This window comes from Anolis carolinensis, chromosome 1 (genome assembly GCF_035594765.1).
Source record: "Anolis carolinensis isolate JA03-04 chromosome 1, rAnoCar3.1.pri, whole genome shotgun sequence".
NCBI lineage: Eukaryota > Metazoa > Chordata > Lepidosauria > Squamata > Dactyloidae > Anolis > Anolis carolinensis.
In genome coordinates, this window is record NC_085841.1 from 214,174,427 (window position 1) to 214,199,264 (window position 24,838).

A 24,838-nucleotide genomic window follows, 5' to 3' on the forward strand; every position below is an offset into this window, starting at 1 on the left:
CCTTTCTGTTAAAGTTGTCCACATGCTTGTGGATTTCAATGGCTTCTCTGTGTAGTCTGACATGATAGTTGTTGGAATGGTCCAGCATTTTTGTGTTCTCAAATTGTATTCTGTGTCCAGGCTGGTTCATCAAATGCTCTGCTATGGCTGATTTCTCTAGTGGTATTTATTAGACAAAACCAGGAATATAGAAAAGCAAATCTAATTACAGGGTTGTTGTATGTCTTTCGGGCTGTGTGGCCATGTTCCAGAAGCATTCTCTCCTGATGTTCCAGAATGCTTCTGGAACATGGCCACACAGCCCGAAAGACATACAACAACCCTGTGATCCCGGCCATGAAAGCCTTCGACAACACAAATCTAATTAGTATGGCAACTGTGTGGTACACATATGTGTTCATTATTTGGTACAGTAGAGTCTCACTTATCCAACATTCGCTTATCCAACGTTCTGGATTATCCAACGCAGTCTGCCTTTTAGTAGTCAATGTTTTCAATAAATTGAGAAATTTTGGTGCTAACTTTGTAAATACAGTAATTACTACATAGCATTACTGCGTATTGAACTACCTTTTCTGTCAAATTTGTTGTATAACATGATGTTTTGGTGCTTAATTTGTAAAATCATAACCTAATTTGATGTTTAATAGGCTTTTCCTTAATCTCTCCTTTTTGTCCAACATATTCGCTTATCCAACGTTCTGCTGGCCCGTTTATGTTGGATAAGTGAGACTTTACTGCATCTGTAAGGGAGAGGGTTAATTTACACATCTGAATCGACTGTCAAAGAACTAAATAGAAGCAGAATTTTCATATTACCTCACATTGAACTCCGAAGGCTGTTCAGATATTTGCATCCTATAAGAGCATATGTAGGGAGATTTGTGGCCAGATTGACTAGTCACGTCACTGCCACTAATGCATCTGGCTCCCTGCTGTGCTCTCTGTATGTTGCAAATGTGTCAAAATGGGTTTGCATGTAGGTCTTCCATGGAAATCCATCAGCCAAGGTCCCCCTCAGTCTAAGGTGGCCTTAGAGTTACCAGAATTCATAAATGACTTGAAGGCACACAACAACAGCTCATGAATTCCCACCAACTAGGAAAACTATATAACACAGTTCTGTACATAATCATTCTCAAAAATTAGTTTTAATTGCTGATTGAATCAAGATAGAGATGTGCATTTGAATGGAGAAACTAAAATAGGGTTGTTGTATGTCTTTCGGACTGTGTGGCCATGTTCCAGAAGTATTCTCTCCTGACGTTTCGCCCACATCTATGGCTGGCATCAGAGGTGTGAGGCATGGATAAACTAGGCAAAGAAAGGAAAAAAAATATATATCCATGGAGAGTCCAGGGTGTGACAAGAGTCCTTTGTCAGTTGGAAGCCAGCATTAATGTTTCAGTTAATCACCCTAATTAGCATTGGAAAGGTTTGTCTCTTGCCTGGGGGCATCATTTGTTCAGTCATTAGCCGTCCTTGGGGCTCCTCTGCCCTCAGAGTGTTGGTTCCCATCTACTGTTTTGATTTTAGAGGGGTTTTTTTAACACTGGTAGCCAGATTTTGTTCATTTTCATGGTTTCCTCCTTTCTGTTGAAATTGTCCACATTCTTGTGGATTTCAATGGCTTCTCTGTGTAGTCTGACATGATAGTTGTTGGAGTGGTCCAGCATTTCTATGTTCTGAAATAATATATTGTGTCCAGGCTGGTTCATCACTAAAATATCTTGAGAAACATTTCATAAGAGAGCAAAATTTACTATTAGAGCAAGTTAGCAGTCTAAGACAACATAATTTGTGTCCTATGAAAGATGAGCAGTCAGTAGTTACTGTTTTTTGTTGTTGTCTTCATGCATGTGAGAAAGGTCCTTGTGAGATTTCTGTTTCAGGCATCAAACTGTGTATACTATGCATCTTGAGTTAGCTCTGCTGAACAATTTAAGTTGACTTATACCTCCCTCTCTGTTTAGCAGTATACATAGGAATAAGCACTGCCCTAGAATGTGATACTGTTATCTTTGAGCTGTATATGTATAAGAACTCTGAGAAAGTACATGAAAATGTGCTTGAAAATCAGATAATGAGATAATAAATAAGGCAATAAGCCTTGTTGTAACTTAAACCACATAAAGACATTCAGTGAGTTGGGTTGTTGTATGTCTTTCGGGCTGTGTGACCATGTTCCAGAAGTATTCTCACCTGACGTTTCGCCCACATCTATGGCAGGCATCCTCAGAGGTTGTGAGGTATGGATAAACTAGGAAAGGAAAAAATATATAGTTTATCCATACCTCACAACCTCTGAGGATGCCTTCCATAGATGTGGGCGAAACGTCAGGAAAGAATACTTCTGGAACATGGCCACACAGCCAGAAAGACATACAACAACCCTATGATCCCGGCCATGAAAGCTTTTGACAACGCGTTCAGTGAGTTGTTTGTAGACAAAACAACTATCCCTGATTGCAAACTATTCCTTTGAGCTATATAATATAGAGGTGTGCAAAGTGGCTAAAATCCGATTAATGATTTGTTTAGGAGATTCGGTCGCCGTCCCCCCCCCCCCCCCCCCCCGTTTTGTAAAGATTCGGATGGGTCCCATTTCATTTCGTAATCCAAATCTCTGAATATTCAAAATTGTTTCATTAAGGTTTGTTCTGTTAGCGGCAATGGAGAAAATTTCAAGGCTTTTAAAAGTTTTTACAAGTAATTTTTTAAAAAACTACAAGAGGTATCCCTTTACATTTCTGCACAATGAGACAACATAAGCAGGGCATCAGTCCTACAATGTTTCAGAAAGATGCGTTCATCTACTGATCTTTAGGAATTTTTTAAAATTTTTCTCTCCTACAAACTCTACAAAGAAACACGGATGCTGAAGGGAGGAGACTAGTTTTGCAAAAAGCTGTGTGTTTGGCTGACAAGGGGGAAAAAGCATATAGCTGCCATTGTCAATGACATCACACACACCCGCACCCTCTTACATCCCAGACAATTACGGATTATGTTACATTGGAAAAAAAAAACACAGCTTGCAACTCTCTGAAACGACACATTTTTACAAATCTCTCTGAAACATTGTGGAGGCTTCCATTTCACTTCTTAATGCTTCAGAGGGTCCTATTCTTATTAGTAATTTGGAGATTTGTATTAAAGTTTCATACAAATATCTGAATTGTGAAATAGACCCCTGAAACTTTATACAGTCCTAATAGATTACCTTTATCTCTATGATTGTGTTTTTACTGGGTTTTTTAAAGCATTTTGGTGGGATTATTAATGAGTCAAGTTTCCTCTGAACTTGGAAACACCTGTTTCATACCTCAACCGATGCTCTTTACCAAACTGCCAATGGGACCAAAATCTTTGAGACACTTCAGTTCAGGGGATGGAGCTTCAATGGGGTCCATGGCTTAAGTGGTTTAATGCTTTCTCCCATGTACACAATATTGATCAATTTTTATTCCTTGTGGTGTCTGGCAGGGGGAGGGGACTTCAATTGACACCAATGGGAGATCTACCTTTTCCCAAATTGTTTAGTATTCGATCTTAAATCTCTTTTTCTAGTAATAAACTAAAACTATGATCATGTCAATTCTTGAAAAATTATAATGAATTTATAAATTTGAGGTTATGTTTTAATTAGTTGTGATTTATCCTAATTAGCATAATGTACTGAACATCCTTCTTATATTTTCAACATGGCTTCCTTCAGAACTTGAAGAATCTAGACAGAAATGCCCACCATGCTGGTACAAATTTGCCCACACATACTTGATTTGGGACTGTTCCAGTGCTTGGATAGAAGTAAAGAAAGTTGTTTATTTCATTGTGATGGATCCATTTGTTGATCTTGGCATTACCATCTGCATTGTGGCAAACACTGTGTTTATGGCTTTGGAACATTATCCGAGTGATAAAGCTTTCAGCGATGTTCTTAAAAATGGAAACTTGGTGAGTTGATGTTTATATTGAATGATTTTTTTTTTTCTAACTAATAAACTCAAACGGGTTTTTTTTTTTTTTGCAAGATCAAAAGATCCACCCTTTCAAAAATGAATGCCTCTCTGCATTCATTTACATGTGGTGTAGTGGTACATTTTCATCTGCAAGTATCCATTATGACAGTCTCCATAGCCATGCTTCTGATGAAAGAGGAGTGAAAAATACACGTGGTACAGATTTCAGTCCCTAATTTATTAAACCATTTCACAGTCATGGAATTTACAACCAATCTACCATAAATGTCTTCATACTACAATTAAAATGGCTCTTAACAGTACACTTATTATTGGGGAGATCTTGCTTCTGCTGCTGTGAGTATTTGTAATGATAACATGAAAGTCTAAGAGCAAGATAAATGACATAATTGTCTCTGCCATCAAAAAAAAAAAAAAAACTTACGATTCTAACCATGCAAACTTGGCTCAGCTTCAGTCCTGCACATGAAACCACCTTGCCCACCACCAGGCCATCTGGCTTCCTTGTATTCAGAAAATGGGTAGACTGGTTCCATCCTCCATATTTCTGCATGTTCAGCTGAAAAAATGTACAGTTTTCCTGCACTTCATAGCAGTTCACAGTTAAAGAGAGTAACTTTCTAGTAAACAAGCCTCTATGAAGGAGCTGCTTGTGGCTGATGACACAATGATGGTCTGTGGACAGAGTGTGTAAGCAATGGATTGGATCAGATCCATCTTCCTATATTTCCAAAACACCAAGATCATTTCAGAGCTTCTTGGAAGCTCTGGAATAAATCCTTCTTTTAATGCACCAGATTAATAGCTGGATCCAGCACTTCTACTGTGAATACAGTTTTGTGGACTTCTCAAGCAAATGAAAAGTGAATGCACATTATTTGGCCTGTGTAGACACAGCTTCTCTTTGCTATCCTTCTGTTGGCAGATAAAGTTCATTTTATTCTTGCAGGTTGTCAGCTGCTGATTGACCATTTTAATAGTCAATCAAAAGCTGACAACCTGCCACAATAATACCTTGGGAAGCCGGACTTGGCCACGGTGGTCCACACTCTGGTTACATCCCGTTTGGACTACTGCAATGCTCTCTACGTGGGGTTGCCTTTGAAGACGGCCCGGAAGCTCCAACTAGTACAACGAGCGGCAGCCAGATTAATAACTGGAGTGGCATACAGGGAGCATACTACTGCTCTGTTATGCCTACTCCACTGGCTACCAATATGCTACCGAGCCCAATTCAAAGTGCTGGTCTTGACCTATAAAGCCCTAAATGGTTCAGGCCCAAACTACTTGTCCTAATGTATCTCCTCTTATGAACCTACTAGGTTGTTAGGATCATCTGGAGAGACCCTGTCCCTCGGTCCCAACTGCCTCGCAGGCGCGGCTGGTGGGAACGAGGGACAGGGCCTTCTCGGTGGTGGCTCCCTGGCTGTGGAATGCCCACCCCAGTAGTGTTTGACAAGCTCCAACTCTCCCAGGTTTCAGGAAAGCCGTGAAGACATGGCTATGTACTCAAGCGTTCGAGGAGTAACATCTGGGGTCGATACGATGTGAATCAAGGTGCACATGAAAGTGTTAGTGGATGAATTTTACTATACATGCAGTTTAAATTTTATAACTCATGGTTTTATAGAGTCTAATTAGAGTTTTAAATGATGTGGTACTGTTTTATTGTTTATTAATATGTCATTGTTTTATTGAATGTATTTTGGACAATGTAATTTGCCGACTGTTGTAAGCCGCCCTGAGTCCCTCCGGGTAAGAAGGGCTGGGTAAAAATGATGTAAATAAATAAATAAGTAATAAAATGAGTTTTACCTGGCAGCAGGTAAATAGACATGTTTTACTGCTTTTATTTCTTTTTTTTAAGAAAAAAGATATATTTTTTAAATTCTTTCATGTTTTAATAGTATAGCTAGTATAATTGCATAGTAGTGATGACAATATTTTATTTGCTTTCATTTGTACTGAATTTGTTTTAGGTCCCTTCCACATAGCTGAATAAAATCCCACTTTATCGTCTTTGAACTGGGATATGTGGTAGAGTGGACTCAGATGTTCCAGTTCAAAGCAGATATTGCAGGTTATTCTGCTTTGATATTCTGGGTTATATAGCTGTGTGGAAGGGCCCTTAATCTTGTAACTATTTGGAATCCCAGTTTAGTGAGAAATGTGGGTTATAAATGAATACACAGTGCCATGTATATTTATAGCCCAGATCGGAACCAGACGTGGCTTTCAGTAGTTGTATATTGGTTTTAATCGTTGTTTTGTTATCTTTTCTGTTCACAGGCAACAATTTTTTAAAGGTAGCAAAAAGGTGGGAAGGTGGTATAACCAAATACAATGACTGATTTTAAAATGTTCTGTGCTCAGGTCTTCACTGGGATCTTCACTGCAGAAATGGTCCTGAAAATCATAGCCATGGATCCTTATTATTACTTCCAAGTAGGATGGAATATTTTTGATAGCATCATTGTCAGCCTGAGTTTGATGGAGCTGGGACTTTCAAATATAGATGGACTGTCAGTTCTAAGATCCTTCAGACTGGTAAATATGACACTAAATCCTGTTGGTGTTTGGACTGCCGGCTTGGCTGGGGGGTAGTGAGGGTACTTTGCTGCATAGACATCCTTCCTCCAATTCCGGTATGATGCCTAAATGGATTCAGGGGTTGCTAGAATATGAGAGGTTCTGCCTGAGAGCTCTAAATCTCAAGTGTTATTACATTTAACATCTTACAGCCTCCCACACAAAGTGTCCTTAGAGCTGCTATAACTCAATGGGTTCCATTAAAGTCTCACCAAGCATTTACCAAGAGCATGAGTAAACATTTGATAAGACATTTGAATGAGAAATATAGGTGCACCATCCCTTTTTTCAAAACAAAGATGGTGGATTCCATTTCTTTCCCTGAACTGACTTATTCGATTTCTTTCCATCTGATGCTTCCAATGAGGGATGAGCAGATATTTTAGATCCTGCTCAGTGGAGCTTTGGTAAAAAAAAATGGAATGAAATAATTTAATTCCTTAGGAAGTCTGCAGCTGCTGGCAAAATATCTGTAGCTCATTTTCATTGTTAGGAAGCAGGGATTTTTTTTTTAAAAAAAGGAGAAACACTGCTCTTCATGGATTAGAGGGTCCGTTACCATGAGCAACAGGAGATCGATAGATTCCTGCTACATCTGCATAAGGACTTGTGGTAAATAAGTCCTTGTGGGGCCAGGCTGTGGCGAAGGCTGGTGAACAGCCTGCTACAATAAATCACTCTGACTATGAGGTCATGAGTTCAAGGCCAGCCCGTGGCGGGGTGAGCACCCATCAATTAAAAATTTTTTTAAAAGCCCCTGTTCGTTGCTGACCTAGCAACCTGAAAGATAGTTGCATCTATCAAGTAGGAGATAAGGTACCACTTGTAAAAAGTGGGGAGGCAAATTTAACTAATTTACGACGTTGGAATGAGGAAGTGCCGTCACAGTGAATGATGAAGCAGCTGCTCCCCCCTGTGGCCAGAATCGAACATCCCCTCAGGAGAAGGTTAAATTGCCTCTGTGTCTGTCTCTGTCTCGGTTTTATGTGTATATGGGCATTGAATGTTTGCCCTATATGTGTATAATGTGATCCGCCCTGAGTCCCCTTCAGGGTGAGAAGGGCGGAATATAAATACTGTAAATAAATAAATAAAAGGAGGGGATCCCTCACTGCTTTGCTGATTTTTTCCTTCTTCGGCTGGCAGGGTTTCTGATTCAGTAATCATGATTCAGATCAGAAACAACTGGCTGCTTAGAGAAGACAAAATGCTGGAGTATGGACTGGTTTAGACTACCCTTATTTTGGGAAATGGCCAAGAATCTCTGGAGGAAACAATGAGTTCTGAAGCCAGTTTAGAAATCTTTCTGCTCTAGACCCAACTGCATTCCTCATGCTAAGTAAACTGAAGCTAGCTAGCTCAAGAAAGTGTTATTACTTTATTTGGAGCAGAAAGACATCATGTGTATTTTTTAAATTATTTTCTGGAATGATTGGCAGTTAATTCTTGCTTGTAAGTCTGGGACATTATGATGAACTCTTAACCTCAATATAATTTTTCCTGCCTCTTAAGAAAAGAGAATAACTTATATGATACCCAGGCTATCCATGTGCAGCTCTAATAAATGAAAGGCCAGGCCTTCTAGAAGGAATGGGAATTGAACATGTAACTTCCTTAGCAACTAATACAGTGAAAGCTCAATTTACGAGTGACCCAACCTGCGGGTTTTTCAAGATACAAGCCATCATACAGCTTGTTTTTCGCTTCGTTACGAACTATCTCTGAGTTACGAGCTAACGCAAGAGGTAGCGCTAGCGCAAGAGCACGAGCACACCACCTGCCATCTTAACCAGGATTTCAAGGGAAATTGTCTTGTTCTTTGCCCAATTTCCCTCACCCTTTGTAAGCTTTTTCATGGAAAAGAGGAATAAAGAATGGACACCCGTGAGCTGGATGGAACAGAGAATGGTTCCATTCAGGGAACACTGGGCCTAGCCTTTCTGGCTGGGCTTTCAAGTCTTTCTTTCAAATAGATTTCATGGGGCTGGTGATTACCATAGAATCATAGAATCATAGAATAGTAGAGTTGGAAGAGACCACATGGGCCATCCAGTCCAACCCCCTGCTAAGAAGCAGGAAATCGCATTCAAAGCACCCCCGACAGATGGCCATCCAGCCTCTGCTTAAAAGCCTCCAAAGAAGGAGCCTCCACCACGGCCTCGGGGAGAGAGTTCCACTGTCGAACAGCTCTCACAGTGAGGAAGTTCTTCCTGATGTTCAGGTGGAATCTCCTTTCCTGTAGTTTGAAGCCATTGTTCCGTGTCCTAGTCTGCAGGGCAGCAGAAAACAAGCTTGCTCCCTCCTCCCTATGACTTCCCCTCACATATTTGTACATGGCTATCATGTCTCCTCTCAGCCTTCTCTTCTGCAGGCTAAACATGCCCAGCTCTTTAAGCCGCTCCTCATAGGGCTTGTTCTCCAGACCCTTAATCATTTTAGTCGCCCTCCTCTGGACGCTTTCCAGGTTGTCAACATCTCCCTTCAACTGTGGTGCCCAAAATTGGACACAGTATTCCAGGTGTGGTCTGACCAAGGCAGAATAGAGGGGGAGCATAACTTCCCTGGATCTAGACGCTATACCCCTATTGATGCAGGCCAGAATCCCATTGGCTTTTTTAGCAGCCGCATCACATTGTTGGCTCATGTTTAACTTGTTGTCCACGAGGACTCCAAGGTCTTTTTCGCACACACTGCTGTCAAGCCAGGCGTCCCCCATTCTGTATCTTTGATTTCCATTTTTTCTGCCGAAGTGAAGTATCTTGCATTTGTCCCTGTTGAACTTCATTTTGTTAGTTTCGGCCCATCTCTCTAGTTTGTCAAGATCGTTTTGAATTCTGCTCCTGTCTTCTGGAGTGTTAGCTATCCCTCCCAGTTTTGTGTCGTCTGCAAACTTGATGATCGTGCCTTCTAACCCTTCGTCTAAGTCGTTAATAAAGATGTTGAACAGAACCGGGCCCAGGACGGAGCCCTGCGGCACTCCACTTGTCACTTCTTTCCATGATGAAGACGACGCATTGGTGAGCACCCTTTGGGTTCGTTCGCTTAGCCAATTACAGATCCACCTAACCGTAGTTTTGTCTAGCCCACATTTTACTAGTTTGTTTGCCAGAAGGTCGTGGGGGACTTTGTCGAAGGCCTTACTGAAATCCAGGTAGGCTACATCCACAGCATTCCCTGTATCGACCCAACTCGTAACTCTATCGAAAAAAGAGATCAGATTAGTCTGGCATGACTTGTTTTTGGTAAATCCGTGTTGACTATTAGCAATGACCGCATTTGTTTCTAAGTGTTCGCAGACCACTTCCTTAATGATCTTTTCCAGAATTTTGCCTGGTATTGATGTGAGGCTGACCGGACGGTAATTGTTTGGGTCGTTCTTTTTTCCCTTCTTGAAGATAGGGACCACATTCGCCCTCCTCCAATCTGCTGGGACTTCTCCCGTTCTCCAAGAACTCTCGAAGATAATTGCCAGTGGTTCTGAAATAACTTCCGCTAGTTCCTTCAGTACTCTTGGATGTAGCTGATCTGGCCCTGGGGACTTGAATTTGTTTAGAGAGGCCAGGTGTTCCTGGACAACTTGTTTCCCTATTTGGGGTTGGATTTCCCCCAATCCTTCGTCCATTCCATGTTGCTGAGGTTGAAGATGGCTAGGTTGAAGATACCAGTTCACTCCTCTGAAATATTGCCTCTTTCTGCACCTGGGACCTTTGTGCAGTAACCCATCCAAATCCAAACCAAGGCTGACACAGTTTGCACATTTATCCAAGATCAGGAAGAAGAAGAGCACTAAGGTGATGGAGGAAGCAAAGAATCTGCAAGGAGGGAGGCATTTAAAAGAACATTATTATACATTATTTGTTACTTATAAAGTACATTTTTCTTGAAAACACATAACCCCCCAAAATTGGTGTGGTTTTCGCAGGGTGGAATGGATTAATAGCATTTCAATGGGAAAGTTTGCTTCAAGATAAAAGTGATTTGAGTTAAGAACTCGGTCATGGAACGAATTAAGCTCTTACGTTAAGGTATCACTGTACTTAAGAAAGCCTGCCTCACTACTATTACAGTAGTCTCGCTTATCCAACCTTTGCTTATCCAACGTTCTGTATTATCCAATGCAGTCTGCCTCCTGCCTGGATTCACAGCTGTTTCTCTAGTCAGCAACCCGCAGTGGGTCAACACACCCAACAACAACACAAGTGCAGCCACACTCCCAAAACAATTGTCAGACTTGTTGTAAATACAATAATTACAACATAACATTACTGCGTATTGAACTACTTTTTCTGTCAAATTTGTTGTATAACATGATGTTTTGGTGCTTAATTTGTAAAATCATAATGTAATTCGACTTTTAATAGGCTTTTCCTTAATCCCTCCTTATTATCCAACATATTCACTTATCTAACGTTCTGCCGGCCCGTTTATGTTGGATAAGCGAGACTCTACTGTACTTCTACTTCTGCCAACCCTCCTCATCCTCTTCGTTTCCTTCTCCTTCAGCACTATAGCTATAGGCCAGTGATAGGAGCTCAACTACCTTACAGATTACATGTAGTATGCATTCGGTAATACTTTACAATTCTCTATATCTGCTGCAGTTTACAGGAATTGTCAAAAATATCTGGTGAGCTCTTGTCTGTCCTTGCAGTGCACAGTCCTATCAGTAAGAGAGCACAATATGATTGAAATCAGAGTTTTCTGACTATACAGTTGCTTAAACTCTTCACTCTTTGTTTCTTATACTGTATACATATCTATGTTTATAATCGTCATTCTGGTTTTCAGCTTCGAGTGTTCAAGCTGGCAAAATCTTGGCCCACGCTAAACATGCTGATCAAGATTATTGGGAACTCAGTGGGCGCTCTGGGAAATCTGACCCTAGTCCTCGCCATCATTGTCTTCATTTTTGCTGTGGTTGGAATGCAGTTGTTTGGCAAACAATACGAGGCTTGTAAATGCAAGATTTCAAATGATTGTACTCTTCCACGGTGGCACATGAATGACTTCTACCACTCTTTCTTGATCGTATTCCGAGTACTTTGTGGAGAATGGATAGAAACCATGTGGGATTGTATGGAGGTTGCAGGTCAAGCTATGTGTCTCGTTGTCTTCATGATGGTGATGGTGATTGGAAACCTTGTGGTATGTCATTTTAGTTTTTACCTTATATAATGGTGATTGGCTTATTTTATACGTATTCTATACCTGTCATAAATGGGGATTATATAAATGTGTTCATTTATAAAGGAGGTATTCCACATGTTCTTATACCAATGCCACACAGAGCAATTAGTAAGTAGAATTTTTTACATTTATTTTTCAGACTCAAAAAACTATTGAGTTGCTTTCTCCAATATGACACTCTCCAGATGTGTTGGTTTACTATTTTCCATCATCTTAAAACAGCATAGTTCATGGCTGAGCTACCTTAGAGAAAATTATGGTTATCGTACAACACACCTGGAAGATACCATATTGGGAACACAGTCATAGGAGATTTCACAAGTTACTATTGACAAATATCTGTGCAGACCAGATTGTTGTATTGTTCATGTACAGTACCATGTATATCAGTGGTGCTGTATAAATTAGCATCAGTATTTTTTGTGTATTTTCTATAATTAAGAAAGTTTCTATTTGTGATATTACTGTTGTTAAATTTCCAATTGTGTTTGTGCTGTTGTAATAAGAAGGATGGCCTTCTGTCTTGTTAATATTTCTTTTTTAATAACACTAAGAAATTAGAGAAACCCCCAGTGGTGCAGTGGGTTAAACCACTAAGCTGCTGAGCTTTCTGACCAAAAGATCAGCTATTCAAATCCGGGTAGTGGGGTGAGCTCCTGCTGTTAGTCCCAGCTTCTGCCAACCTAGCAGTTCGAAAACATGAGTAGATCAATAGATACTGCTCCAGCAGGAAGGTAATGGTGCTCCATTCAGTCATGCCGGCCGCATGACCTTGGAGGTGTCTATGGACAATGCCGGCTCTTCAGCTTAGAAATGGAGATGAGCTCGAACACCCAGAGTTGGACACGACTAGACTTAATGTCAGGTGAAAACCTTTACCTTTACTACTAAGAAGATATATATTTCTTTTCAATCTCGTTCGATAAATTGCTATTATATAGGGATAGGGTGAGGGTTGGAAGAGGAAGATAATCTATTAATGAAAGTCGTATGAATCTTGGAAAAATTAATATTCCCACCCTGAACTATAGCATCTTCTCCAAACCACAACAAAAACAAGGGAAGTAAGCCACCTAGGGACTGAAGATATTAATTCAAACTTGAGATATATTTTAATTAAAAATAAAATAACCTTGAGGTTTGTCCTTATTAGGTTCCCTTAGTATCTCTGTCAGATGTAAGGTGACTGGATTTCACTATTTCAGACAATAAACCCACAGAGATAAACGTTCTCTTTTATTATGATAGATATCCTGAAATTAAAATGTATTTATATGTATTTAGTTTATTATTAATAATAATAATAATAATAATAATAATAATAATAATAATAATAACAACAACAACTTTATTTTTATACCCCACCATCTCTCCAAGGGGACTTGGGGCAGCTTACATGGGGTCGAGCCCAAGCAAATACAATAAATACAAATACAAATACTGGTCTATATATTGTAGATATTATAAATTAACCTTCAGAAAAGGGACTGATTGAGTTCTTTGTCTTCCCAGGTACTAAATCTCTTTCTGGCCTTGTTATTGAGCTCTTTTAGTTCAGACAGCCTTGCTGCTCCTGAACAGGAAACTGAAGTCAACAATCTCCAGATTGCTGTGGCGAGGATTCGAAGAGGAATAAGTATTGTAAAAAGAAAAATAATTGAATTTATTCAAATTACCATTTTGCAAAAATGTAGGCCATCCACCGGAGTTGATTCAACCGATAAGCAAAACAACATGCAAGGCGGATGCATTCCCAATCACACTGTAGCAGAAATCAACAAAGCTCTGGATTATTGCATTGAGAAAACAGCTAGTAGTATCATTTACATGGACAGCGCCGATCAAATGTCATTCATCAACAACCCAAATCTCACTGTGACAGTGCCAATAGCTGTGGGAGAGTCAGATTTTGAACACATAAATACAGAGGAACTTAGCAGTATATCTGAGCTTGAAGAAAGTAAAGAGGTAAGACGTAAAATTATTTTATTGAACTGTTCTACAAAGTTTTATACACTTTACTCGTTGTTCCTTTTTATTTGTCTGTGTCATTCAAGGTATGTGCAGAAAATAAGACATCCCCAGAAAATAAGACCTAGTAGAGGTTTTGCTGAATTGCTAAATATAAGGCCTCCCCCGAAAGTAAGACCTAGTAAACTTTTGGTTTAGAAGCATGCAGGATTGGTAAATGTACATTCCATAGATTGTTGTACATGGAAATAAAGGTAGTAACAAGAAATAATAATAATAATATTATAATAACTTTATTCTTGTATCCCACCTCCATCTCCCAGAAGGGACAGCTGACACAGGGACAAACCCAACAACAACATAAATTTACATACGAACAGAAATTTAAAACAGTAACTTAAAAACAGTATAGCAATAAAATATAATATGGAAATTCTTGAAAGGATTCAGAGTTTGGTTATTTATTTATCTATTTAAAAATTTGTAACTCATAATGTGCAACTTGCTTATCCACTATAGCAACCTCATTGTTTTTAATTCGATGTTTTAATACTGCGTTGTGTTTTTTTCGGTTGCTGTGTATATATTATTATTGGTTTTTGTTATTGTTCTTTGATGTTTCATATTTTATTTTATCATTGTTTTGTATCTGATTTTGCTGTAAGCCACCCCTAGTCCCCTTTGGGGGAGATGGAGGCGGGATGTAAATAAACTTATTATTATTATTATTATTATTATTATTATTATTATTATTATTATTATTATTTGGTTATGCTGGTTTGTGATGACAACTACTGTACAGTAGATAATACATTTTCATTTTTTTTTTAAATTCAGCCATAAATGTGAATTCTTCTTCGTGGAAAAGTAAGACATCCCCTGAAAATAAGACCTAGCGCCTCTTTGGGAGTGAAAATTAATATAAGACACTTGTCTTATTTTCGGGGAAACAGGGTAGGAGGGTAAATAAGAGTAGTCCTGGAGATGTGAGGGTAGTGCAGGAATGATGTCAAAAACTTCATGAAGTAGTTCTGAAGCTTCACCATTATCTAAAAGCTTGAAAGATGCCTTTCAAATGCCCAGATTTGTAGAAACACAACAGATGGAAATGGACCAGCTGGAGTTATTCATATCAGTCAATGGCAATCTTTCAATTTGGGTGGAGGAATCAGTGGCCCTCCAGATGTTGGACAGCATTTGCTGACAATTGACTATCCTATTGGGGCCAAAAATAATTACGGACCAGCAACATCACTTCAATTTGGTTGTCTTTTCTTCCTATCAAGCTGTTGATCTTTCATGTGGCCACTGTGAGGAAGGAGAGAGACCTTCCAGTGCAACTGTATGTCAGTTGTCATTTTATTTTGTCTTGTTTCTTTTAGCAGAACAATTCAATCTTTAATCTGCTTGTTAGTCCCAAATAGAGTAGACCTATTAAATTAATCAGATGTTTATAAATGCTGACATGTCCGGTTTCGATTGATGCAAAGGTCTATTCTAGTTGAGCTCACTAATTAGGTTTACAATGACCCACCATGTTTAACTTTATAGTGAGCACCACCCTGAAAATAATACATACAATTACGTACATTTACCCTTGATATTAGACTAACTAAACACTCTAGATTACTATTGAGATAATTGATACTGTGCTAGTATATGTATGCTGTTGAAAACAGATAGAAAAGTGGGATATGTAAATGGAAAAAAAATAAACGTACATACTAATATATCGCTCATTTATTGTATTTCTTAATGATCAGAGTACAGTATGACCCCTGTATATATGGAGGATATATTTTTGCTTACCATGGAAACAGAAAACCATAGATAATCGCAAACTCTGGAATGAATGCCTTACACTGGAAGTTACTATAAGGTCAAACCTTCCCAGAAAGGTTTCATCTCCAAGTATTTTCCAGTTCAACTCTAGTAATTTCCAGTTGAAGCATAGCATATACCATATTTACTCGAATATAAGCCGACCCGAATATAAGCCAAGGCACCTAATTTTACCTCAAAAAAAAAAACTGGGAAAAATTGACTCCAGTATAAGCCGAGTGGTAAATTTCAGAAATAAAAACAGATACCAATAAAATTACATTAATTGAAGCGTCAGTAGGTTAAATGTTTTTGAATATTTACAGAAAGCTCTAATTTAAGATAAGATTGTCCAACTCTGATTAAATCATTATTCTCATCTTCTTCAATATAAATGTGCTTATGTATCCTTTTAATAATAATAAGAGTAAAATAATACATGTAATAATAATACAGTAATAATAATAATAATAAATAAAGGAAAATAATACATGTAGTAATAAATAGAGTAAAATAATAAATATGATAATAATATCAGAGTGAAATAATAATAATAATAATAATAATAAATAGAGTAAAATAAATGTAATAGTAGCCACAATAATAGAGAAAAATAATAAATGTAATAATACCAATAATAATAGAGAAAAATAATAAATATATTCTCGAGTATAAGCTGACCCAAATATAAGCCAACTAGGACCCTCACCCGAGTATAAGCCGAGGGGGGCTTTCTCAGTCTTAAAAAAAGGGCTGAAAAACTAGGCTTATACTCGAGTATATACAGTAATTATCCGGAGGACCTAAAAAAAAAATCCTAGACAGGACATATTTTGTAGGATTCGGGTAGGTGAAACTGGTGGTATCAATCTCATGAGTATAGGGATCATACTGTATTCCTAACGTATACACATGTTTTAAAGTTCTTATGATGTTTTCTTATTGTCATGGACTTGCTAATGTAGACATTCAGTAATATTTTTGTACTCATGTTCATGGTTTTTCCGTAACTCGCAAGTAGTATCTGTCTTTTCAATATCATTTCCTACCATTTTTACTTCTCACAGGACTAAAATCAAGCTGGACAAACCAAGAGTGCAGCTCTAGTGCTTTTTAACCAGGCAGATCAACGTGTGTCAGCCCTTTTAAACAGGTTACTTCAACAAATCATACATACATGGTCACTGTTGAATCAAAACTGATTGGCATGCATGCTTTCAAGCTGCAGTATATGCCACCTTCATCCATCACAGTACCAGTAAAAACTGAACTGTAATTTGAGTCACATGGCCCATATTACAGCACGATAAGGGCCAGTTCCCCACATTCACTTTGTTGGGTGATTTTTTTTACATAGCATTTTAATATGTTAACTGCATGATCTGTGGATACACGTTGTCTTGGACTGTCAAGTTGCAAGAGTGCTCTAGATTATTAAGAGTAAGTTACAGGTTTTTTAAAACATTGGTGAATTATATTTCTTTACCTTTGAAAGACACAGCCACACTGCCTCTTTTGCCATTGTAAAGAGGGAGATCGAGGTATCAGGAACTCATTTGGTCTGTTCTCCAATGCTTTTGCAGCCACAGCCAGCTTTTTAGCCCAGCTGCCACTGCTTAGGATCCATTTAGGATCATTTTGGTCAGCCTAGTAGCCAGCCACTGCCAGCCACAGCCTAAGGTCCCTTTAGGATCGTTTTCTTTGCATGTGTGGTTGCTTAGAGTATTGAGCAAGGTCGTGGAAAATAAATGATTACACATTACAGAATATATATATATATATATATATATACACACACACACACACACACACACACACACACACATACATACATATACATACTGATTGGGCTTCTGCTCTCATTGAAAGTCTCTAGCATTAAAAGAATGCCTCAAAGAAATTAACATATTTTCAAATATTTGACTGATGCCTTTCATGTTCAGGATACTGCTATTTGTCTTGGAATTCTGCAAGTTGGAATGCAATGACAGCAGTTTCAATTATCCTAGATTGTTTTTGATGTGCTTTCATCATTCATTCATTCAACCGTGTACTGGTGCTCTCATTTTTTGATGTTATATTCTGTATAATAACATCGTTGGTGGTTGGAGAATGCCATTATGAAAACTACTTTGACTTATTTTGGTACTCACACCTTTCTGCTCTTTGTGCAATTCATATTGTTTATTGTGACTAACATGTGCCGTGTTTGTGATATAGAGGTTCAAAACTGAAGGATGACAGATTGGAATAGTTATGATCTCAAACGTTTCCATAGAAATAGAATCAATAGGTCTCTAAAAAGTGACAAGAAGTGGCTTGTGTACCAAAATAACAAATAGTTTTAAAATGCACAGAAATCTATACATCTATGCACTGGCAAAACAGAATGCAAAATGAATGAAATTCATGTGGGAATGAAATTAATGTGCTATTTTCATCAATGCACTTTTTAAAAAAGACTTTTGTATCTGCTTGTTCTGTTGGAGTCGTATTGGTATGATATATGTCTTGCAGTGATGGCTCAATATTACATTAACCTTTTTTGAAAAAGTGTGTGTGTATGTGTGCCTGAGAAAGAGTAAGAGAGAGGGGTGGGGGCTGACTTTAGGGGCTCCATGAATTCCATAGAGTTTTCTATCTAAGATGTGCAATTTAAATATATCCCTATCCTGAATTTCAGTCTGGAATTATCATTTGCTGACAAGTGGTGATCTCATATGTGATATATAAACACAGTGTCCTTGATCCTATTATTATTTGCAACTTCAAGAGGAGACTCCCCACCAATCCATGAATCCCTCTCAACCCCCCATGTTTTAATAAGTTATCATTTTCGACTGAATGCCATTCTAAAACATTTTTCAAGATATACAGATTGTTCTCCCTCCTCAATCACTTCTATGCCTCCAAATTAGATCTGTATTTATAAATGATTGAATATGGAGATACTCTTGGGAATAGATGGCCTGGTATGACCTGTAGGGTTCCTGGGAGGTGAAATTGGACCTGTCAACCATCCATTTGCCATCTGTAGGAAAAGAAATTTTAATTATCTGTTTAGCCTACATTCTTTGAGAATAACTGAAGTCTTAATGCTGATTTCAGTGGACTGGGGAGACCACCTGTTTCTGATACTGTCTCTTACATAAGTTTCAGTTTATTATTATTATTATTATTATTATTATTAAACTTTATTTGTACCCCGCTAGCATCTCCCGAAGGACTCGATGCGGCTTACAAAGGCCAAGGCCTCAACACATAATATAGCAATACAAACAAAGGCAAATTAAAAGAATTAAAACAGTATAACCCACAAGCAATAACAATACGCTAAAACACAATAGAACTGGGCCGTTCCAGAGTAATGGGTACATGATTAAAAGTGCTGATGTGACAGGTGATATATAAGGCTTATAGGGCAAGTGCAGAGTGCGATATGCGATCTTAATTCTAATAAAGTGCTTATGGGACTTGGTATTGGAGATTTCCTATTAATCTGGGAAGGCACATTGGAACAGCCAGGTCTTCAAATTCTTTCTGAAGACTTCCAATGTAGGGGCCTGAGATCCTTGGGGAGGGTGTTCCAGAGTCGGGGGGCCACCACGGAGAAGGCCCTGTCTCGTGTCCCCACCAACCGCGCTTGCGACGCAGGCGGGATCACAAGCAGGGCCTCTCCAGATGACCGAAGTGAACGCGTGGGTTCGTAGACGGAGATGCGGTCACGGAGGTAGGATGGTCCCAAACCGTTCAGGGCTTTGTAGGTAAGCACCTGCACCTTAAATTGGGCTCGGAAAATAAATGGCAGCCAGTGGAGCTCTTTGAACAGGAGGGTTGAGTATATGAAGAATATTCTGGACTTAGCTATAGACTAATGTCATCAGTCAAGTGGACCTGGTCACTTTCATATTTGTGGTGTAGTGAATCCATTCTGAGTTTTAGCCTGAACTTTGAAGGAGACAAGCAAGGTGAACCACATTCCTGAATGTTTGAGTTTCTTGGCTGCCTCCTTTTATGTTCAGGCTAAAATACAGTGCTGATTCTTCTGTATGGAAGTCACCCATTATCACTGGTCAGTGTAATTTATTTGTTTGGTGATAATGTTTGTCATCTCTCAGACTGCTGAACCGTCCAAGGAAATTTGCAGCAAATAAACACAGATAAAAACAGTGAAAGTACTGTATTTATAAAAAAATAATCAGCTGTGACTCACAAAAAATGGTTCATTGCCAGTCAACTCATAGGCACTGATTACGACCAAAATGTTCCTTGAAATAAAGAAATGTAGAAAGTGAAAAAATTAAATGCGGATATTTATGCATTATCTATTCAAATTAGCACCAACCTCTTTGCACACACTGCTACTTAGTAAATAAAACTGAATTTCCATTTGGTAAGTACTAATGCAAACAAATTAGGGATGCACATGGTGCTCCTAAATACTTGCTTCCCAAAATTTTGTTTTGAAATGTAGAAATCTACCATAACTGTATGTGAAGAGAACATTTATTTCAGTTTAAAATAAATATATTTATACAGTAGAGTCTCGCTTATCCAACGTAAACGGGCCGGCAGAACGTTGGATAAGCAAATATGTTGGATAATAAGGAGAGATTAAGGAAAAGCCTATTAAACATCAAATTAGGTTATGATTTTACAAATTAAGCACCAAAACATCATGTTATACAACAAATTTGACAGAAAAGGTAGTTCAATACACAGTAATGTTATGTTGTAATTATTGTATTTACAAATTTAGCACCAAAATATCACGATATATTGAAAACATTGACTACAAAAATGTGTTGGATAATCCAGAACATTGGATAAGCGAGTGTACTTCATTGTATTTCATTGTTTCTATAAAAATGCATTATGGTTTTTTGTTTACAGATGCTGAGCATTTGTAGTTCCACTGAAGCTAGCACAGTTAATCTTGCTATAGCTGGAGAAAATAAAGATGAATCTTCAGAAGAGGACACTTCACAACCAAAGCCATGTTTTACTGAAGGTATTAAAGGGTGGGAGGGGGTCACAATTTAATTCATTCAGCCCTTCACATTCACGGGAGTAATGGATACAAGAGTCCTGTAAAAATGAAAAAACACAAATGAAAACATTGCTTTTTTACCTGCGGGAATAGCTCTGTAGGAATTTATATGTCTTATATGTCATTTTAGACTCATAATACAGTAAAATTTTGTTATGAAACTGCATTATATGGTGATGCAGAGGCATCTATTTGCTGTGCATTCTCTTGAGAATTATGTCTGCCCCATTTCTTTGAATGCTTAACCTGTATTTCTAAATGTTCTACTGAAGCATTTAAGCATTTAAGTTACTGCAATGCTAGAAAGTTTGAGACTGAAGGAAAATTTTATTTGGGGAGCTAATGCCCTAATCCCAACAACTGCACCTATAAAATATAATTGATTATCAGAAATCTGCTGAATGCTATTTTAAACATTGCTACTTTTAATGATAAAATTAGAAATAAAATTTTTGTATCAATCAGATAATTAAGCAAGGGAGCATGAAGTGGGCAAAGTTATGGTCAGACAAGTTTCATTGTTGCCTTAAAAATTTTGTAGGTGTTTTTGAAGGTCTGTGAGGCCTTTTCTGGATTTTGGGCAACCACCTTTGCAAATGGAAAGGGCATGTTAATTCCCAGGAAGATTCCTTCCATTTGCATAATGTCAGCTCTGGATTTAATTCATGATGTAGGATTTGTCATTCATATATATGTGTATGTGTATGTGTGTGTGTATATATATATAAACTTTCTGCTTGTTAGGCTGTGTGCGGAAATTTAAATGCTGTCAAGTCAGTATAGAATCTGGAAAAGGCAAATTCTGGTGGAACCTTCGGAAAACATGCTACAGAATCGTGGAACACAGCTGGTTTGAAACTTTCATTGTCTTCATGATTCTTCTTAGCAGTGGTGCTTTGGTAAGTCACATACGTGTGTCTGTGCATGCGTGTGTATCATACTAATAGCAGTCCTAGAAATCTCCATGGGCCTATAAATGATGCAATAACAGCACTTCCTCTCAGAGCATACTCATAATCTCTTGTGGACCTGACCCGATCCTGCTTACTTGGAAGCTAAGCAGGATCGGGTCTAGTTGGTACTTGAATGGGAGACCACCAGCAAACTCTATGTGCTGGGACTTCTAGTGGAACAAAACAATAGCATTTCCTGGAGAACTTAGGAAATTTCTAGCGATGACATATTTTGTTGATTGCAAGTAGGTGAAACTGCATGCACCAGTCCCATGGATACGAGGTTGTGTTTGTCAAGCACATTCAAGATAAATGCCGCAGTATACTGCACCTAAGATAGTTGATGTAAATGTGTCAAAGAATAGGTTTCAGTGCAATAGCAAGTACAAGCAGTCCCAAAGTTACAAACAAGATATATACTGTAGAGCTGTTTTTAAGTTGAATTTGTTTGTAAGTTGGAACAGGCACTTTTAAAAATGTTACTCAAGCCATATATGTACAGTATTCGCTTTGGATAAATAGGGAAGGGTTAACACCCCCGTGGTGTTCGTTTTTCTGTCTGTGCCCCTGTTCAGAAGATTTCACCTCACTTTCTGTCCCTGTGATCATTGGATTTTGAAACATTTGGCTTGTTTTAGAAACAAGGATTGGTGAAAAGGCTTCAGTGGGGACATCTTTTTCCCATGAAAACACTTCCAGGAGTGAATTTCCCTTCTGAGGGTAGTTTTCCCTCTCTTCCTGTTGTCTCACCCCCGTTCTTAACTATAAATATTTTGTAAGTCAGATATTTGTAACTCGGGGACTGCCTGTGTAGTTGAGATGCACATTAAATCAAACTGTTGCCTTATACCAGCAAATGGCAACAAGTCAAGTTTTACTTTCCTTCCCCCTTCAGCTGGTGAGACCTTAACTATGGTAGTATTTTCTGCCACAGGCTTTTGAAGACATATATATTGAACAGCGTAAGACCATCAAGATCATATTGGAATATGCGGACAAGGTCTTTACGTATATCTTCATCCTGGAAATGCTTTTGAAGTGGGTGTCCTATGGCTTTCAAGTGTATTTCACCAATGCCTGGTGCTGGCTGGATTTCCTCATTGTAGACGTGAGTACTGATTTAGCTTAGCAGCCTTTATTCCAGAACTGTACCAGATGCAGTCTCCCAGCAGACTCTGCATTAAAGAAGGGGTGGGGAACTACATTTCCTAGAATGCCTGGTGCTAGGGCAGGCTCTTTGGGTGCAGCCATTGCTTTCTCCACCTGGGCGAAGATATGGCCTCTGAAGTGGGGCAAATGGTGAGGAGGGAGGGAGTGTGTTTGTTTCTAGGGAATGTACATAAGTCAGATGTTGGTAAGTCACTCTGATCTTATTATTATTACTACATTTATTATTCTACTCTATTTATTATTACATGTATTATTTTTCTGTATTTATTATTATTATTACATTTATTATTTCACTCTATTATTATTAAAAGGATACGTAAGCACATTTACATTGAAGAAGATGAGAAGAATGATTTGATCAGAGTTGGACAGTCTTATCTTAAATTAGAGCTTGATGTAAATATTCAAAAACATTTAACCTACTGATGCCTCAATTAATGTAATTTTTGGTATCTATTTTTATTTCTGAAATTTACCACCCTCGGCTTATACTTGAGTCAATGATTTCCCAGTTTTTTTGTGGTAAAATTACATGCCTCGGCTTATATTCAAGTCGGCTTATATTCGAGTATATACAATAATTCAGGAAAAAGCAGGGTTTTCCTGCTTTGTCTCGAATTACTTCATTTTTACCTGAGGCGTCATTTGGACATCTCAGGTAAAAATCCAACAGGACCTGGGATATAGGCCCTGTGTGAAAGGGCTCTCTGTATTGTTTTATTTTCTATATTTTTCTTTTATTGTCTATGTTTTCTCTTTAAATTTACTGTTGTGGTGTAAGTTGTACTTTACTCATGGTTTTAAAATTATTTTAACTATAAACAAACAAATAAAGATGTATTTTGTGATTTTTTTTTTCAGTTCTGTAACTAACCATCACTGTTTTTTGACTAGGTTTCTATAGTGAGTTTAATAGCTAATGCCTTGGATTATGCTGAACTTGGCCCTATAAAGTCACTTCGGACCCTAAGAGCCTTGAGACCTCTAAGAGCCTTGTCCAGATTTGAAGGCATGAAGGTATGTATAACAACACTGAATAACAATGGAGTGACCCACCCAATGTCAAACCTTGTGTATGTGTTGAGAGGGGGACTATCTGTAGAGAAATTGTTAGTTGCAGCATTTATCTGGTTTGTTCCGCGTCTTGTTTGGCATATTCTAATAAGCAAGCAAGCAGTTAAACACCTGCAATCAACAAATGTGTGAGTGCAAGGTGTGCTATCAAGACAAAAACTAATGCAGTCATTAAAACTATTTAAGGAGAGTGAAATAACAATTTACAGGACATTTTATTGCATCTTTTAGGCAAAATGTTATTGTTCCAGTTGTTACTGTTGTTATTGCATCTATGTTTATCTATCTTGCTTCAAGGGACTCAGAATTTCATACATACATCCTTGTTACTAAGTTGGAATGTTTTTAACTAAGCCATACTTTTAAGCCCTCTAACTCTAGGTCTCTAGGAGCCCCCAATGGTGCAGCATATTAAACCGCTGGGCTACTGAACTTGCTGACCAAACAGTTGGCAGTTCGAATCCAGGGAGCGGGGTGAGCTCCCACTATTAGTCCCAGCTTCTGCCAACCTAGCAGTTCGAAAACATGCAAATGTGAGTAGATCAATAGGTACCACTTCTGCAGGAAGGTAATGGTGCTCTATGCAGTCATGCTGGCCACATGACCTAGGACGTGTCTACAGGCAATGCCAGCTCTTCGGCTTAGAAATGGAGATGAGCACCAACCCACCTGACTTAATATCAGGGGAAACCTTTATCTTTACCTTTACTCTAGGTTTAACACATTCGTTCCCACACAGTTGTGGTGTTCTCTAGATATGAGATGTCCTCAGTGGAAGAGAAATTAAAAAAAATATGAGATATGATTCCCATGGTTATGGGTTACCTTAAACTATTTCAGGTTTCTTGTCTATACATCAATAGTTGTTTGTCATTCATCTGTATCAAACAGGAAAGGAATCGGTGTGGTTCTTTTGATGTTGTTAAATGGCTATTCCCATGATCTCTAGCCCAAATATTCTAACAAGTACTAGGGGTATAAATTGTCATGAATTACATTGTTAAAGTATTTGTAGTATCATTCAAATATTTTGTGTGCTT

General features: G+C 38.3%; 1 protein-coding gene across 3 annotated transcripts in view; it reads left to right on the forward strand.

Annotated features, from left to right (window-relative positions):
- The window catches only part of LOC100560075 (voltage-dependent sodium channel SCN7A/9A-like), a 148,997-nt gene that overhangs the window by 94,076 nt on the left and 30,083 nt on the right, over nt 1-24,838 (forward strand). For all 3 annotated transcript variants that reach the window (XM_062969208.1, XM_062969209.1, XM_062969210.1), the window contains 8 exons: nt 3,719-3,957; nt 6,357-6,530; nt 11,361-11,717; nt 13,272-13,727; nt 20,445-20,562; nt 21,346-21,500; nt 22,489-22,662; nt 23,619-23,741. In XM_062969208.1, coding sequence (XP_062825278.1) covers nt 3,719-3,957; nt 6,357-6,530; nt 11,361-11,717; nt 13,272-13,727; nt 20,445-20,562; nt 21,346-21,500; nt 22,489-22,662; nt 23,619-23,741 — 1,796 coding nt within the window. The remainder of the gene's footprint in view (nt 1-3,718; nt 3,958-6,356; nt 6,531-11,360; nt 11,718-13,271; nt 13,728-20,444; nt 20,563-21,345; nt 21,501-22,488; nt 22,663-23,618; nt 23,742-24,838) is intronic.